Source organism: Hyperolius riggenbachi, chromosome 4 (assembly GCF_040937935.1).
Source record: "Hyperolius riggenbachi isolate aHypRig1 chromosome 4, aHypRig1.pri, whole genome shotgun sequence".
Lineage (NCBI taxonomy): Eukaryota > Metazoa > Chordata > Amphibia > Anura > Hyperoliidae > Hyperolius > Hyperolius riggenbachi.
In genome coordinates this window covers 502,423,383-502,441,298 of record NC_090649.1, presented here as the reverse complement: position 1 = coordinate 502,441,298, position 17,916 = coordinate 502,423,383, and the positions used below count along the sequence as shown (strand labels likewise).

The following is a 17,916-nucleotide window of genomic DNA, read 5'->3' as shown; positions in this document are numbered from 1 at the left end:
CTGAATATAGCGCTGAGTCTGGGCATATATACATCATATAATAGGCAGGGCATATAATGTATGCAATGTGGGGATTCTGAATATAGCGCTGAGTCTGGGCCTATATACATCATATAATAGGCAGGGTATATAATATACACAATGTGAGGATTCTGAATATAGCGCTGAGTCTGGGCATATATACGTCATATAATAGGCAGGGCATATAATGTACACAATGTGGGGATTCTGAATATAGCGCTGAGTCTGGGCATATATACGTCATAAAATAGGCAGGGCATATAATGTACACAATGTGGGGATTCTGAATATAGTGCTGAGTCTGGGCATATATACGTCATATAATAGGCAGGGCATATAATGTACGCAATGTGGGGATTCTGAATATAGCGCTGAGTCTGGACATATATACGTCATATAATAGGCAGGGCATATAATGTACATAATGTGAGGATTCTGAATATAGCGCTGAGTCTGGGCATATATACATCATATAATAGGCAGGGCATATAATGTACGCAATGTGGGGATTCTGAATATAGCGCTGAGTCTGGACATATATACGTCATATAATAGGCAGGGCATATAATGTACACAATGTGGGGATTCTGAATATAGCGCTGAGTCTGGGCATATATACATCATATAATAGGCAGGGCATATAATGTATACATCATATAATAGGCAGGGCATATAATGTATACATCATATAATAGGCAGGGCATATAATGTACACAATGTGGGGATTCTGAATATAGTGCTGAGTCTGGGCATATATACGTCATATAATAGGCAGGGCATATAATGTACGCAATGTGGGGATTCTGAATATAGCGCTGAGTCTGGGCATATATACATCATATAATAGGCAGGGCATATAATGTACATAATGTGAGGATTCTGAATATAGCGCTGAGTCTGGGCATATATACATCATATAATAGGCAGGGCATATAATGTATACATCATATAATAGGCAGGGCATATAATGTATACATCATATAATAGGCAGGGCATATAATGTACACAATGTGGGGATTCTGAATATAGTGCTGAGTCTGGGCATATATACGTCATATAATAGGCGGGGCATATAATGTACACAATGTGGGGATTCTGAATATAGCGCTGAGTCTGGGCATATATACGTCATATAATAGGCAGGGCATATAATGTACACAATGTGGGGATTCTGAATATAGTGCTGAGTCTGGGCATATATACATCATATAATAGGCAGGGCATATAATGTACACAATGTGAGGATTCTGAATATAGTGCTGAGTCTGGGCATATATACGTCATATAATAGGCAGGGCATATAATGTACGCAATGTGGGGATTCTGAATATAGCGCTGAGTCTGGGCATATATACATCATATAATAGGCAGGGCATATAATGTACATAATGTGAGGATTCTGAATATAGCACTGATTCTTCGCATGTTGTTTTTCCGATGAAGTGCCGCCCACGTATCAGATGTCAGATGAGATTCCTGCTCCTTCTGCTCGTCAGTTTAACGCTGTCGGTATCGCAGAGACTCGCTGCTCCCCTTCCGATCGGCACAGAGAGTCGCTCAGGCATTTCAGGGGTTAACCAGCGAAGAAAGATTTTATCTTTATTATTATTTGACAGCTGTTCATTTAAAGGAGGCAGAAGAAACCTCTCAGTGGAATTACCTATAATTCTGGTTGTAATAATCGCATTGGTTTCTGTGTGTTTCAGAATTCCGTCCTTCGCCTGGGGTAAAAATAACTGCTTATTTCAAGTTATCTGCAAGTTTGGATTTATATGGAGTCTAAGCTGCCCACTAATGACACAATCTTCATTGCACAATCGTCTGACACCTATGCAATGTAAGGTCGGTTCCCTCCGGCGTCCACTCAGACACGCGCAGAGAAGCATGTGGCAGCTTCCCGGTGATCTGCCTTTCACCTCCGCAGGGAGGCACAGAGGAGAGGCAGGAAATGAACTGAAAGCTTTCCGGGTCACCTCAGACAACTGAGGAAATCGGTTTGGAAGTACAGCGATTGCACAGACGATGGTAAACGATGGCACTGGCACTCCCCGTTCATTTACATGGACAGCGCGAGCACTGCAGTAATCGTTTACTGTATCCGCGTGAATCAGAGCTAAAGTATCCATTTACACTAGTGTAACTCGGTTCACCCTTCCGCTACAGAGATTTGTTAAGATTGTACAATCGGGATTGTGTTATCAGTGGCACCTTTGTGTACCTTTCACATTACGTCTGTTGCGTTCCGGTGAAACCGACAATATAATCACATTACAATCCAATGTCATTATTACAATACAATAACATTTCTATAGCGCTTTTCTCCCATAGGACTCAAAGCGCTTAGGCTCTCTCAGATTCAGTAATTAGTAGGATGAAGTATTCACACAACAAAAGTTATATTTCTGCAAATGCCAAACTGAACAGGTGGGTTTTCAGTCTGGATTTATACACGTCCAGGGATGGGGCTGTCCTGATCTGTTGAGGTAAGGAGTTCCAAAACGTAGGGGCAGCATGACAGAAGGCTCTGGGACCAAAAGTTTCCAAGTGGACCCTGGTTATGACTAGATTATTAGAACCTGTGGATCTGAGAATGCGGGGATTGCTACGCAGCTGTAACATATCTTTCATGTATCCAGGGCCTAGATTATTCAGGGATTTAAATGTCAGTAGGCCGATCTTGAATAGGACCCTCCATTCTATAGGTAGCCAGTGAAGGGAATGCAGGACTGGTGTTATGTGGCAGTGACGGGGTTGGTTGGTTAGCAGTCTGGCAGCAGTATTCTGTATCAGCTGTAGGCGGTACAAGACCTTTTTTGGAAGGCCAGTGTAGAGAGCATTGCAGTAGTCCAGTCGGGATGTGATGAAGGCGTGGACTAAGGTTGGCAGATCTTCTGGGGGTATGAGGTGCTTGATTTTTGCAATGTTCTTCAGGTGAAAATAGGATGATTTCACCACAGCAGAGATTTGAGTTCTGAAGTTTAAATCCCCATCAATTAGAACTCCCAGGCTACGCACATGATCAGAGCTGCGCAGATCCGTGCCTCCTATTCCCAGTGGTGAAGACTGCAAGTTAAGTTGTTTTGTTATCATGCTCTGCCCTCCTATCAGAAGGACTTCAGTTTTGTCTGCATTTAGTTTCAGCCAGTTGTCATTCATCCATTGCTGTAGTTCACGTAAGCAGGCGTTTATAGTTAGAGTTGGGTCTGTCACACCAGGCTTGAAGGAAAGATATAGTTGGGTGTCGTCTGCATAGCAGTGGTATGTCAGGCCATGTTTTTGGATTAGTTTTCCCAACGGTAGCATGTAAATCGTGAAAAGCAGGGGAGAGAGGATTGAGCCCTGGGGCACCCCATACTTAAGTGTTACAGGGGTGGACAGGAAGGGCCCCATAGACACTTTGTGGGTTCTGCCACTCAAGAAGGATTGCAACCACTGAAGTACTATGCCATCAATGCCGGCAGTATTCCTGTAGCCTGTTTATCAAGATGTCATGGTCAACTGTGTCAAAGGCTGCAGAAAGGTCTAGCAGTATGAGGATCGAGCGCTCTCCTCTGTCTCTTGCCATGAGCAGGTGGTTGCATATTTGGATGAGGGCAGTTTCAGTGCTGTGGTGTTTCCTGAAGCCAGACTGGAATGGGTCATAACTGTTATTTTGTAGGATTCTGGCTTCTAGCTGGAGGTATACAGCTTTTTCTATTAGCTTGCCCAGAAAGGGGAGGTTAGAGACAGGTCTGTAGCTGGTCATTGCATCTGGGTCCAGGGAGGGTTTTTTGAGGAGAGGCCTGATGATTGCTTCCTTCAGTAAAGCAGGAAATATCCCTGATTGTAAGGAACAGTGAACAATTTTGAGGAATACCGGTACGAACAGGTCGGGGCAGTTCAACATGAACTGTGTTGGGCCAGGATCCAGGTCACAGGTAGTTAGGCGGACGTGAAGGAGGATGCTTGATGTGACTTCTTCATCAATTTCTTTGAAGTTTGACCAAGGTGTTACGTTGTCTCTGCTAATGGTCTTCGGCGCTATATTAGGCTCAGATGCTGTAAGTTGGATGGCGGACCTTATAGCGGAGACTTTGTCTGTGAAGAAATGGGCAAATTGGTCACAGAGGTCCTTTGAAGACTCGATATTAAGTTTTTGACATGCTGGGTTGCAGAGTTTTTCCACTGTGCGGAACAGTTGGGCTGGTTTGTTAACTGCATTTGCAATCTCTTGTGATAGAAAGGATGATTTATTATTCCAATGGAACATCTACACTGGTGTGTTTGCGGCGTGACAATTTCTGTTGAAATAACAGTTAATGGAGGAAGCATGCGATCGCGTAGGCGGTACAATATATAGTATATAATTCTATGGACTCTACAAAGTATGCCGGCCATGTGAGCTTTCATCACTGCTGGGTAGCGATTTTACACAGTGTGAAAGTACCCTAAAGCCTCCTACACATGCTCAATTCATATCATCTTTAGCAATCGCTGGTGACATATTGGGGAACAAGTGCGGTACAGACACGCTATTTGGCTATAGTCGAGTACCCTTCAGTGCAGAGGGGAGGTGAGACAGTGGACAGCGAGTAAGCAACTGGCACCATGCGGCACAGAGAACGGGAGACAATGGACAGCGAGTAAGCAACTGGCACCATGAGGCACGGGAGAACGGGAGACAATGGGCAGCGAGTAAGCAACTGGCACCATGCGGCACAGAGAACGGGAGACAATGGAAAGTGAGTAAGCAACTGGCACCATGCGGCACAGAGAACGGGAGACAATGGGCAGCGAGTAAGCAACTGGCACCATGCGGCACAGAGAACGGGAGACAATGGGCAGAGAGTAAGCAACTGGCACCATGCGGCACAGAGAACGGGAGACAATGGAAAGTGAGTAAGCAACTGGCACCATGCAGCACAGAGAACGGGAGACAATGGACAGCGAGTAAGCAACTGGCACCATGCGGCACAGAGAACGGGAGACAATGGGCAGCGAGTAAGCAACTGGCACCATGCAGCACAGAGAACGGGAGACAATGGACAGCGAGTAAGCAACTGGCACCATGCGGCACAGAGAACGGGAGACAATGGAAAGTGAGTAAGCAACTGGCACCATGCAGCACAGAGAACGGGAGACAATGGACAGCGAGTAAGCAACTGGCACCATGCGGCACAGAGAACGGGAGACAATGGAAAGTGAGTAAGCAACTGGCACCATGCAGCACAGAGAACGGGAGACAATGGGCAGCGAGTAAGCAACTGGAACCATGCAGCACAGAGAACGGGAGACAATGGAAAGTGAGTAAGCAACTGGCACCATGCGGCACAGAGAACGAGAGACAATGGGCAGCGAGTAAGCAACTGGAACCATGCAGCACAGAGAACGGGAGACAATGGAAAGTGAGTAAGCAACTGGCACCATGCAGCACAGAGAACGGGAGACAATGGAGAGCGAGTAAGCAACTGGCACCATGCGGCACAGAGAACGGGAGACAATGGGCAGCGAGTAAGCAACTGGAACCATGCAGCACAGAGAACGGGAGACAATGGACAGCGAGTAAGCAACTGGCACCATGCAGCACAGAGAACGGGATACAATGGAAAGTGAGTAAGCAACTGGCACCATGCAGCACAGAGAACGGGAGACAATGGGCAGCGAGTAAGCAACTGGAACCATGCAGCACAGAGAACGGGAGACAATGGGCAGCAAGTAAGCAACTGGCACCATGCAGCACAGAGAACGGGAGACAATGGAAAGTGAGTAAGCAACTGGCACCATGCAGCACAGAGAACGGGAGACAATGGACAGCGAGTAAGCAACTGGCACCATGCAGCACAGAGAACGGGAGACAATGGACAGCAAGTAAGCAACTGGCACCATGCAGCACAGAGAACGGGAGACAATGGGCAGCGAGTAAGCAACTGGCACCATGCGGCACAGAGAACGAGAGACAATGGACAGCGAGTAAGCAACTGGCACCATGCGGCACAGAGAACGGGAGACAATGGGCAGCGAGTAAGTAACTGGCACCATGCGGCACAGAGAACGGGAGACAATGGACAGCGAGTAAGCAACTGGCACCATGCGGCACAGAGAACGGGAGACAATGGGCAGCGAGTAAGCAACTGGCACCATGCGGCACAGAGAACGGGAGACAATGGACAGCAAGTAAGCAACTGGCACCATGCGGCACAGAGAACGGGAGACAATGGGCAGCGAGTAAGCAACTGGCACCATGCGGCACAGAGAACGGGAGACAATGGGCAGCGAGTAAGCAACTGGTACCATGCAGCACAGAGAACGGGAGACAATGGACAGCGAGTAAGGAACTGGCACCATGCGGCACAGAGAACGGGAGATAATGGACAGCGAGTAAACAACTGGCACCATGCAGCACAGAGAACGGGAGACAATGGACAGCGAGTAAGCAACTGGCACCATGCAGCACAGAGAACGGGAGACAATGGACAGCGAGTAAGCAACTGGCACCATGCGGCACAGAGAACGGGAGACAATGGGCAGCGAGTAAGCAACTGGCACCATGCGGCACAGAGAACGGGAGACAATGGACAGCGAGTAAGCAACTGGCACCATGCGGCACAGAGAACGGGAGACAATGGGCAGAGAGTAAGCAACTGGCACCATGCGGCACAGAGAACGGGAGACAATGGGCAGCGAGTAAGCAACTGGCACCATGCGGCACAGAGAACGGGAGACAATGGGCAGCGAGTAAGCAACTGGCACCATGCAGCACAGAGAACGGGAGACAATGGACAGCGAGTAAGCAACTGGTACCATGCGGCACAGAGAACGGGAGACAATGGACAGCGAGTAAGCAACTGGCACCATGCGGCACACAGAACGGGAGACAATGGACAGCGAGTAAGCAACTGGCACCATGCAGCACAGAGAACGGGAGACAATGGGCAGCGAGTAAGCAACTGGCACCATGCAGCACAGAGAACGGGAGACAATGGGCAGCGAGTAAGCAACTGGCACCATGCAGCACAGAGAACGGGAGACAATGGGCAGCGAGTAAGCAACTGGCACCATGCAGCACAGAGAACGGGAGACAATGGATAGCAAGTAAGCAACTGGCACCATGCAGCACAGAGAACGGGAGACAATGGGCAGCGAGTAAGCAACTGGCACCATGCAGCACAGAGAACGGGAGACAATGGGCAGCGAGTAAGGATCTGGCACCATGCGGCACAGAGAACGGGAGACAATGGGCAGCGAGTAAGTAACTGGCACCATGCGGCACAGAGAACGGGAGACAATGGACAGCGAGTAAGCAACTGGCACCATGCGGCACAGAGAACGGGAGACAATGGACAGCGAGTAAGCAACTGGCACCATGCAGCACAGAGAACGGGAGACAATGGGCAGCGAGTAAGCAACTGGCACCATACAGCACAGAGAACGGGAGACAATGGACAGCGAGTAAGCAACTGGCACCATGCGGCACAGAGAACGGGAGACAATGGACAGCGAGTAAGCAACTGGCACCATGCGGCACAGAGAACAGGAGACAATGGACAGCGAGTAAGCAACTGGCACCATGCAGCACAGAGAACGGGAGACAATGGACAGCGAGTAAGCAACTGGCACCATGCAGCACAGAGAACGGGAGACAATGGGCAGCGAGTAAGCAACTGGCACCATGCGGCACAGAGAACGGGAGACAATGGACAGCGAGTAAGCAACTGGCACCATGCGGCACAGAGAACGGGAGACAATGGGCAGAGAGTAAGCAACTGGCACCATGCGGCACAGAGAACGGGAGACAATGGGCAGCGAGTAAGCAACTGGCACCATGCGGCACAGAGAACGGGAGACAATGGACAGCGAGTAAGCAACTGGCACCATGCGGCACACAGAACGGGAGACAATGGACAGCGAGTAAGCAACTGGCACCATGCAGCACAGAGAACGGGAGACAATGGGCAGCGAGTAAGCAACTGGCACCATGCAGCACAGAGAACGGGAGACAATGGGCAGCGAGTAAGCAACTGGCACCATGCGGCACAGAGAACGGGAGACAATGGACAGCGAGTAAGCAACTGGCACCATGCGGCACAGAGAACGGGAGACAATGGACAGCGAGTAAGCAACTGGCACCATGCAGCACAGAGAACGGGAGACAATGGGCAGAGAGTAAGCAACTGGCACCATGCGGCACAGAGAACGGGAGACAATGGGCAGCGAGTAAGCAACTGGCACCATGTGGCACAGAGAACGGAAGACAATGGGCAGCGAGTAAGCAACTGGCACCATGCAGCACAGAGAACGGGAGACAATGGGCAGCGAGTAAGCAACTGGCACCATGCGGCACAGAGAACGGGAGACAATGGGCAGAGAGTAAGCAACTGGCACCATGCGGCACAGAGAACGGGAGACAATGGGCAGCGAGTAAGCAACTGGCACCATGTGGCACAGAGAACGGAAGACAATGGGCAGCGAGTAAGCAACTGGCACCATGCAGCACAGAGAACGGGAGACAATGGACAGCGAGTAAGCAACTGGCACCATGCGGCACAGAGAACGGGAGACAATGGACAGCGAGTAAGCAACTGGCACCATGCGGCACAGAGAACGGGAGACAATGGACAGCGAGTAAGCAACTGGCACCATGCGGCACAGAGAACGGGAGACAATGGGCAGCGAGTAAGCAACTGGCACCATGCAGCACACAGAACGGGAGACAATGGACAGCGAGTAAGCAACTGGCACCATGCAGCACAGAGAACGGGAGACAATGGGCAGCGAGTAAGCAACTGGCACCATGCGGCACAGAGAACGGGAGACAATGGACAGCGAGTAAGCAACTGGCACCATGCGGCACAGAGAACAGGAGACAATGGACAGCGAGTAAGCAACTGGCACCATGCGGCACAGAGAACGGGAGACAATGGGCAGAGAGTAAGCAACTGGCACCATGCGGCACAGAGAACGGGAGACAATGGGCAGAGAGTAAGCAACTGGCACCATGCGGCACAGAGAACGGGAGACAATGGGCAGCGAGTAAGCAACTGGCACCATGCAGCACAGAGAACGGGAGACAATGGGCAGCGAGTAAGCAACTGGCACCATGCGGCACAGAGAACGGGAGACAATGGACAGCGAGTAAGCAACTGGCACCATGCAGCACAGAGAACGGGAGACAATGGGCAGCGAGTAAGCAACTGGCACCATGCGGCACAGAGAACGGGAGACAATGGAAAGTGAGTAAGCAACTGGCACCATGCAGCACAGAGAACGGGAGACAATGGGCAGCGAGTAAGCAACTGGCACCATGCGGCACAGAGAACGGGAGACAATGGACAGCGAGTAAGCAACTGGCACCATGCAGCACAGAGAATGGGAGACAATGGACAGCGAGTAAGCATCTGGCACCATGCAGCACAGAGAACGGGAGACAATGGAAAGTGAGTAAGCAACTGGCACCATGCAGCACAGAGAACGGGAGACAATGGACAGCGAGTAAGCAACTGGCACCATGCGGCACAGAGAACGGGAGACAATGGGCAGCGAGTAAGCAACTGGCACCATGCAGCACAGAGAACGGGAGACAATGGGCAGCGAGTAAGCAACTGGCACCATGCAGCACAGAGAACGGGAGACAATGGACAGCGAGTAAGCAACTGGCACCATGCGGCACAGAGAACGGGAGACAATGGAAAGTGAGTAAGCAACTGGCACCATGCAGCACAGAGAACGGGAGACAATGGACAGCGAGTAAGCAACTGGCACCATGAGGCACGGGAGAACGGGAGACAATGGGCAGCGAGTAAGCAACTGGCACCATGCAGCACAGAGAACGAGAGACAATGGGCAGCGAGTAAGCAACTGGCACCATGCGGCACAGAGAACGGGAGACAATGGAAAGTGAGTAAGCAACTGGCACCATGAGGCACGGGAGAACGGGAGACAATGGGCAGCGAGTAAGCAACTGGCACCATGCAGCACAGAGAACGAGAGACAATGGGCAGCGAGTAAGCAACTGGCACCATGCAGCACAGAGAACGAGAGACAATGGGCAGCGAGTAAGCAACTGGCACCATGCGGCACAGAGAACGGGAGACAATGGAAAGTGAGTAAGCAACTGGCACCATGCAGCACAGAGAACGGGAGACAATGGGCAGCGAGTAAGCAACTGGCACCATGCAGCACAGAGAACGGGAGACAATGGAAAGTGAGTAAGCAACTGGCACCATGCAGCACAGAGAACGGGAGACAATGGACAGCGAGTAAGCAACTGGCACCATGCGGCACAGAGAACGGGAGACAATGGAAAGTGAGTAAGCAACTGGCACCATGCAGCACAGAGAACGGGAGACAATGGACAGCGAGTAAGCAACTGGCACCATGAGGCACGGGAGAACGGGAGACAATGGGCAGCGAGTAAGCAACTGGCACCATGCAGCACAGAGAACGAGAGACAATGGGCAGCGAGTAAGCAACTGGCACCATGCGGCACAGAGAACGGGAGACAATGGAAAGTGAGTAAGCAACTGGCACCATGAGGCACGGGAGAACGGGAGACAATGGGCAGCGAGTAAGCAACTGGCACCATGCAGCACAGAGAACGAGAGACAATGGGCAGCGAGTAAGCAACTGGCACCATGCAGCACAGAGAACGGGAGACAATGGGCAGCGAGTAAGCAACTCTCACCATGCGACAGAGAGAACGGGAGACAATGGGCAGCGAGTAAGCAACTGGCACCATGCAGCACAGAGAACGGGAGACAATGGGCAGCGAGTAAGCAACTGGCACCATGCGGCACAGAGAACGGGAGACAATGGAAAGTGAGTAAGCAACTGGCACCATGAGGCACGGGAGAACGGGAGACAATGGGCAGCGAGTAAGCAACTGGCACCATGCGGCACAGAGAACGGGAGACAATGGACAGCGAGTAAGCAACTGGCACCATGCGGCACAGAGAACAGGAGACAATGGACAGCGAGTAAGCAACTGGCACCATGCGGCACAGAGAACGGGAGACAATGGGCAGAGAGTAAGCAACTGGCACCATGCGGCACAGAGAACGGGAGACAATGGGCAGAGAGTAAGCAACTGGCACCATGCGGCACAGAGAACGGGAGACAATGGAAAGCGAGTAAGCAACTGGCACCATGCGGCACAGAGAACGGGAGACAATGGGCAGCGAGTAAGCAACTGGCACCATGCAGCACAGAGAACGGGTGACAATGGACAGCGAGTAAGCAACTGGCACCATGCAGCACAGAGAACGGGAGACAATGGACAGCGAGTAAGCAACTGGCACCATGCGGCACAGAGAACGGGAGACAATGGGCAGCGAGTAAGCAACTGGCACCATGCGGCACAGAGAACGGGAGACAATGGGCAGCGAGTAAGCAACTGGCACCATGCAGCACAGAGAACGGGAGACAATGGACAGCGAGTAAGCAACTGGCACCATGCGGCACAGAGAACGGGAGACAATGGGCAGCGAGTAAGCAACTGGCACCATGCAGCACAGAGAACGGGAGACAATGGGCAGCGAGTAAGCAACTGGCACCATGCGGCACAGAGAACGGGAGACAATGGACAGCGAGTAAGCAACTGGCACCATGCAGCACAGAGAATGGGAGACAATGGGCAGTGAGTAAGCAACTGGCACCATGCGGCACAGAGAACGGGAGACAATGGACAGCGAGGAAGCAACTGGCAAATTCGGCACAGAGAACGGGAGACAATGGGCAGCGAGTAAGCAACTGGCACCATGCGGCACGGGAGAACGGGAGACAATGGACAGCGAGTAAGCAACTGGCACCATGCAGCACAGAGAACGGGAGACAATGGGCAGCGAGTAAGCAACTGGCACCATGCGGCACAGAGAACGGGAGACAATGGACAGCGAGTAAGCAACTGGCACCATGCAGCACAGAGAATGGGAGACAATGGGCAGTGAGTAAGCAACTGGCACCATGCGGCACAGAGAACGGGAGACAATGGACAGCGAGGAAGCAACTGGCAAATTCGGCACAGAGAACGGGAGACAATGGGCAGCGAGTAAGCAACTGGCACCATGCGGCACAGAGAACGGGAGACAATGGACAGCGAGTAAGCAACTGGCACCATGCGGCACACAGAACGGGAGACAATGGACAGCGAGTAAGCAACTGGCACCATGCGGCACAGAGAACGGGAGACAATGGAAAGTGAGTAAGCAACTGGCACCATGCAGCACAGAGAACGGGAGACAATGGGCAGCGAGTAAGCAACTGGCACCATGCAGCACAGAGAACGGGAGACAATGGGCAGCGAGTAAGCAACTGGCACCATGCAGCACAGAGAACGGGTGACAATGGACAGCGAGTAAGCAACTGGCACCATGCAGCACAGAGAACGGGAGACAATGGACAGCGAGTAAGCAACTGGCACCATGCGGCACAGAGAACGGGAGACAATGGGCAGCGAGTAAGCAACTGGCACCATGCGGCACAGAGAACGGGAGACAATGGGCAGCGAGTAAGCAACTGGCACCATGCGGCACAGAGAACGGGAGACAATGGACAGCGAGTAAGCAACTGGCACCATGCAGCACAGAGAACGGGAGACAATGGGCAGTGAGTAAGCAACTGGCACCATGCGGCACAGAGAACGGGAGACAATGGACAGCGAGGAAGCAACTGGCAAATTCGGCACAGAGAACGGGAGACAATGGGCAGCGAGTAAGCAACTGGCATCATGCAGCACAGAGAACGGGAGACAATGGGCAGCGAGTAAGCAACTGGCACCATGCGGCACAGAGAACGGGAGACAATGGGCAGCGAGTAAGCAACTGGCACCATGCGGCACAGAGAACGGGAGACAATGGACAGCGAGTAAGCAACTGGCACCATGCGGCACAGAGAACGGGAGACAATGGGCAGCGAGTAAGCAACTGGCACCATGCGGCACAGAGAACGGGAGACAATGGGCAGCGAGTAAGCAACTGGCACCATGCGGCACAGAGAACGGGAGACAATGGACAGCGAGTAAGCAACTGGTACCATGCAGCACAGAGAACGGGAGACAATGGGCAGTGAGTAAGCAACTGGCACCATGCGGCACAGAGAACGGGAGACAATGGGCAGCGAGTAAGCAACTGGCACCATGCGGCACAGAGAACGGGAGACAATGGACAGCGAGTAAGCAACTGGCACCATGCGGCACAGAGAACGGGAGACAATGGGCAGCGAGTAAGCAACTGGCACCATGCAGCACAGAGAATGGGAGACAATGGGCAGCGAGTAAGCAACTGGCACCATGCGGCACAGAGAACGGGAGACAATGGAAAGCGAGTAAGCAACTGGCACCATGCAGCACAGAGAATGGGAGACAATGGACAGCGAGTAAGCAACTGGCACCATGCGGCACAGAGAACGGGAGACAATGGGCAGCGAGTAAGCAACTGGCACCATGCAGCACAGAGAATGGGAGACAATGGACAGCGAGTAAGCAACTGGCACCATGCGGCACAGAGAACGGGAGACAATGGAAAGCGAGTAAGCAACTGGTACCATGCGGCACAGAGAACGGGAGACAATGGATAGCGAGTAAACAACTGGCACCATGCGGCACAGAGAACGGGAGACAATGGACAGCGAGTAAGCAACTGGCACCATGCGGCACAGAGAACGGGAGACAATGGGCAGCGAGTAAGCAACTGGCACCATGCAGCACAGAGAACGGGAGACAATGGACAGCGAGTAAGCAACTGGCACCATGCAGCACAGAGAACGGGAGACAATGGGCAGCGAGTAAGCATCTGGCACCATGCAGCACAGAGAACGGGAGACAATGGATAGCTAGGAAGCAACTGGCACCATGCGGCACAGAGAACGGGAGACAATGGGCAGCGAGTAAGCAACTGGCACCATGCGGCACAGAGAATGGGAGACAATGGGCAGCGAGTAAGCAACTGGCACCATGCGGCACAGAGAATGGGAGACAATGGGCAGCGAGTAAGCAACTGGCACCATGCAGCACAGAGAACGGGAGACAATGGACAGCGAGTAAGCAACTGGCACCATGCGGCACAGAGAACGGGAGACAATGGGCAGCGAGTAAGCATCTGGCACCATGCAGCACAGAGAACGGGAGACAATGGACAGCGAGTAAGCAACTGGCACCATGCAGCACAGAGAACGGGAGACAATGGGCAGCGAGTAAGCAACTGGTACCATGCGGCACAGAGAACGGGAGACAATGGGCAGCGAGTAAGCAACTGGCACCATGCAGCACAGAGAACGGGAGACAATGGATAGCTAGGAAGCAACTGGCACCATGCGGCACAGAGAACGGGAGACAATGGGCAGCGAGTAAGCAACTGGCACCATGCGGCACAGAGAATGGGAGACAATGGGCAGCGAGTAAGCAACTGGCACCATGCGGCACAGAGAACGGGAGACAATGGACAGCGAGTAAGCAACTGGCACCATGCGGCACAGAGAACGGGAGACAATGGACAGCGAGTAAGCAACTGGCACCATGCGGCACAGAGAACGGGAGACAATGGAAAGCGAGTAAGCAACTGGCACCATGCGGCACAGAGAACGGGAGACAATGGGCAGCGAGTAAGCAACTGGCACCATGCAGCACAGAGAATGGGAGACAATGGGCAGCGAGTAAGCAACTGGCACCATGCGGCACAGAGAACGGGAGACAATGGACAGCGAGTAAGCAACTGGCACCATGCGGCACAGAGAACGGGAGACAATGGGCAGCGAGTAAGCAACTGGCACCATGCAGCACAGAGAACGGGAGACAATGGAAAGCGAGTAAGCAACTGGCACCATGCGGCACAGAGAACGGGAGACAATGGGCAGCGAGTAAGCAACTGGTACCATGCGGCACAGAGAACGGGAGACAATGGACAGCGAGTAAGCATCTGGCACCATGCAGCATAGAGAACGGGAGACAATGGATAGCTAGGAAGCAACTGGTACCATGCAGCACAGAGAATGGGAGACAATGGGCAGCGAGTAAGCAACTGGCACCATGCGGCACAGAGAACGGGAGACAATGGACAGCGAGTAAGCAACTGGCACCATGCGGCACAGAGAACGGGAGACAATGGGCAGCGAGTAAGCAACTGGCACCATGCGGCACAGAGAACGGGAGACAATGGGCAGCGAGTAAGCAACTGGCACCATGCGGCACAGAGAACGGGAGACAATGGGCAGCGAGTAAGCAACTGGCACCATGCAGCACAGAGAACGGGAGACAATGGGCAGAGAGTAAGCAACTGGCACCATGCGGCACAGAGAACGGGAGACAATGGACAGCGAGTAAGCAACTGGCACCATGCAGCACAGAGAACGGGAGACAATGGGCAGCGAGTAAGCAACTGGCACCATACGGCACAGAGAACGGGAGACAATGGGCAGCGAGTAAGCAACTGGCACCATGCGGCACAGAGAACGGGAGACAATGGGCAGCGAGTAAGCAACTGGCACCATGCAGCACAGAGAACGGGAGACAATGGGCAGAGAGTAAGCAACTGGCACCATGCGGCACAAAGAACGGGAGACAATGGACAGCGAGTAAGCAACTGGCACCATGCGGCACAGAGAACGGGAGACAATGGACAGCGAGTAAGCAACTGGCACCATGCAGCACAGAGAACGGGAGATAATGGGCAGCGAGTAAGCAACTGGCACCATGCGGCACAAAGAACGGGAGACAATGGACAGCGAGTAAGCAACTGGCACCATGCGGCACAGAGAACGGGAGACAATGGACAGCGAGTAAGCAACTGGCACCATGCAGCACAGAGAACGGGAGACAATGGGCAGAGAGTAAGCAACTGGCACCATGCGGCACAAAGAACGGGAGACAATGGACAGCGAGTAAGCAACTGGCACCATGCGGCACAGAGAACGGGAGACAATGGACAGCGAGTAAGCAACTGGCACCATGCAGCACAGAGAACGGGAGACAATGGGCAGAGAGTAAGCAACTGGCACCATGCGGCACAGAGAACGGGAGACAATGGGCAGCGAGTAAGCAACTGGCACCATGCGGCACAGAGAACGGGAGACAATGGGCAGCGAGTAAGCAACTGGCACCATGCAGCAAAGAGAACGGGAGACAATGGACAGCGAGTAAGCAACTGGCACCATGCGGCACAGAGAACGGGAGACAATGGACAGCGAGTAAGCAACTGGCACCATGCAGCACAGAGAACGGGAGACAATGGGCAGCGAGTAAGCAACTGGCACCATGCGGCACAGAGAACGGGAGACAATGGGCAGCGAGTAAGCAACTGGCACCATGCAGCACAGAGAACGGGAGACAATGGGCAGCGAGTAAGCAACTGGCACCATGCAGCACAGAGAACGGGAGACAATGGACAGCGAGTAAGCAACTGGCACCATGCAGCACAGAGAACGGGAGACAATGGGCAGAGAGTAAGCAACTGGCACCATGCAGCACAGAGAACGGGAGACAATGGACAGCGAGTAAGCAACTGGCACCATGCAGCACAGAGAACGGGAGACAATGGGCAGAGAGTAAGCAACTGGCACCATGCGGCACAAAGAACGGGAGACAATGGACAGCGAGTAAGCAACTGGCACCATGCAGCACAGAGAACGGGAGACAATGGACAGCGAGTAAGCAACCGGCACCATGCGGCACAGAGAACGGGAGACAATGGGCAGCGAGTAAGCAACTGGCACCATGCAGCACAGAGAACGGGAGACAATGGGAAGCAAGTAAGCAACTGGCACCATGCAGCACAGAGAACGGGAGACAATGGGCAGCGAGTAAGCAACTGGCACCATGCGGCACAGAGAACGGGAGACAATGGGAAGCAAGTAAGCAACTGGCACCATGCAGCACAGAGAACAGGAGACAATGGGCAGCGAGTAAGCAACTGGCACCATGCAGCACAGAGAACGGGAGACAATGGACAGCGAGTAAGCATCTGGCACCATGCGGCACAGAGAACGGGAGACAATGGACAGCGAGTAAGCAACTGGCACCATGCAGCACAGAGAACGGGAGACAATGGACAGCGAGTAAGCAACTGGCACCATGCGGCACAAAGAACGGGAGACAATGGACAGCGAGTAAGGAACTGGCACCATGCAGCACAGAGAACGGGAGACAATGGACAGCGAGTAAGCAACTGGTACCATGCAGCACAGAGAACGGGAGACAATGGGCAGCGAGTAAGCAACTGGCACCATGTGGCACAGAGAACGGGAGACAATGGATAGCTAGGAAGCAACTGGCACCATGCGGCACAGAGAACGGGAGACAATGGATAGCGAGTAAGCATCTGGCACCATGCGGCACAGAGAACGGGAGACAATGGGCAGCGAGTAAGCAACTGGCACCATGCAGCACAGAGAACGGGAGACAATGGGCAGCGAGTAAGCAACTGGCACCATGCAGCACAGAGAACGGGAGACAATGGAAAGCGAGTAAGCAACTGGCACCATGCAGCACAGAGAACGGGAGACAATGGATAGCTAGGAAGCAACTGGCATCATGCAGCACAGAGAACGGGAGACAATGGAAAGCGAGTAAGCAACTGGCACCATGCAGCACAGAGAACGGGAGACAATGGATAGCTAGGAAGCAACTGGCATCATGCAGCACAGAGAACGGGAGACAATGGAAAGCGAGTAAGCAACTGGCACCATGCAGCACAGAGAACGGGAGACAATGGGTAGCTAGGAAGCAACTGGCATCATGCAGCACAGAGAACGGGAGACAATGGAAAGCGAGTAAGCAACTGGCACCATGCGGCACAGAGAACGGGAGACAATGGACAGCGAGTAAGCATCTGGCACCATGCGGCACAGAGAACGGGAGACAATGGACAGCGAGTAAGCAACTGGCACCATGCAGCACAGAGAACGGGAGACAATGGACAGCGAGTAAGCAAC

The 17,916-nt window shown here is 52.8% G+C and overlaps 1 protein-coding gene across 1 annotated transcript in view; it reads right to left on the bottom strand.

Annotated features, from left to right (window-relative positions):
* Positions 1 to 3,435: 3,435 nt before the first annotated feature.
* The window catches only part of CIMIP6 (ciliary microtubule inner protein 6), a 94,821-nt gene continuing 80,340 nt past the window's right edge, over positions 3,436 to 17,916 (bottom strand). Inside the window, exon 4 of the mRNA XM_068233126.1 lies at positions 3,436 to 4,098. Coding sequence (XP_068089227.1) covers positions 3,470 to 4,098 — 629 coding nt within the window. The 3' untranslated portion in view covers positions 3,436 to 3,469. The remainder of the gene's footprint in view (positions 4,099 to 17,916) is intronic.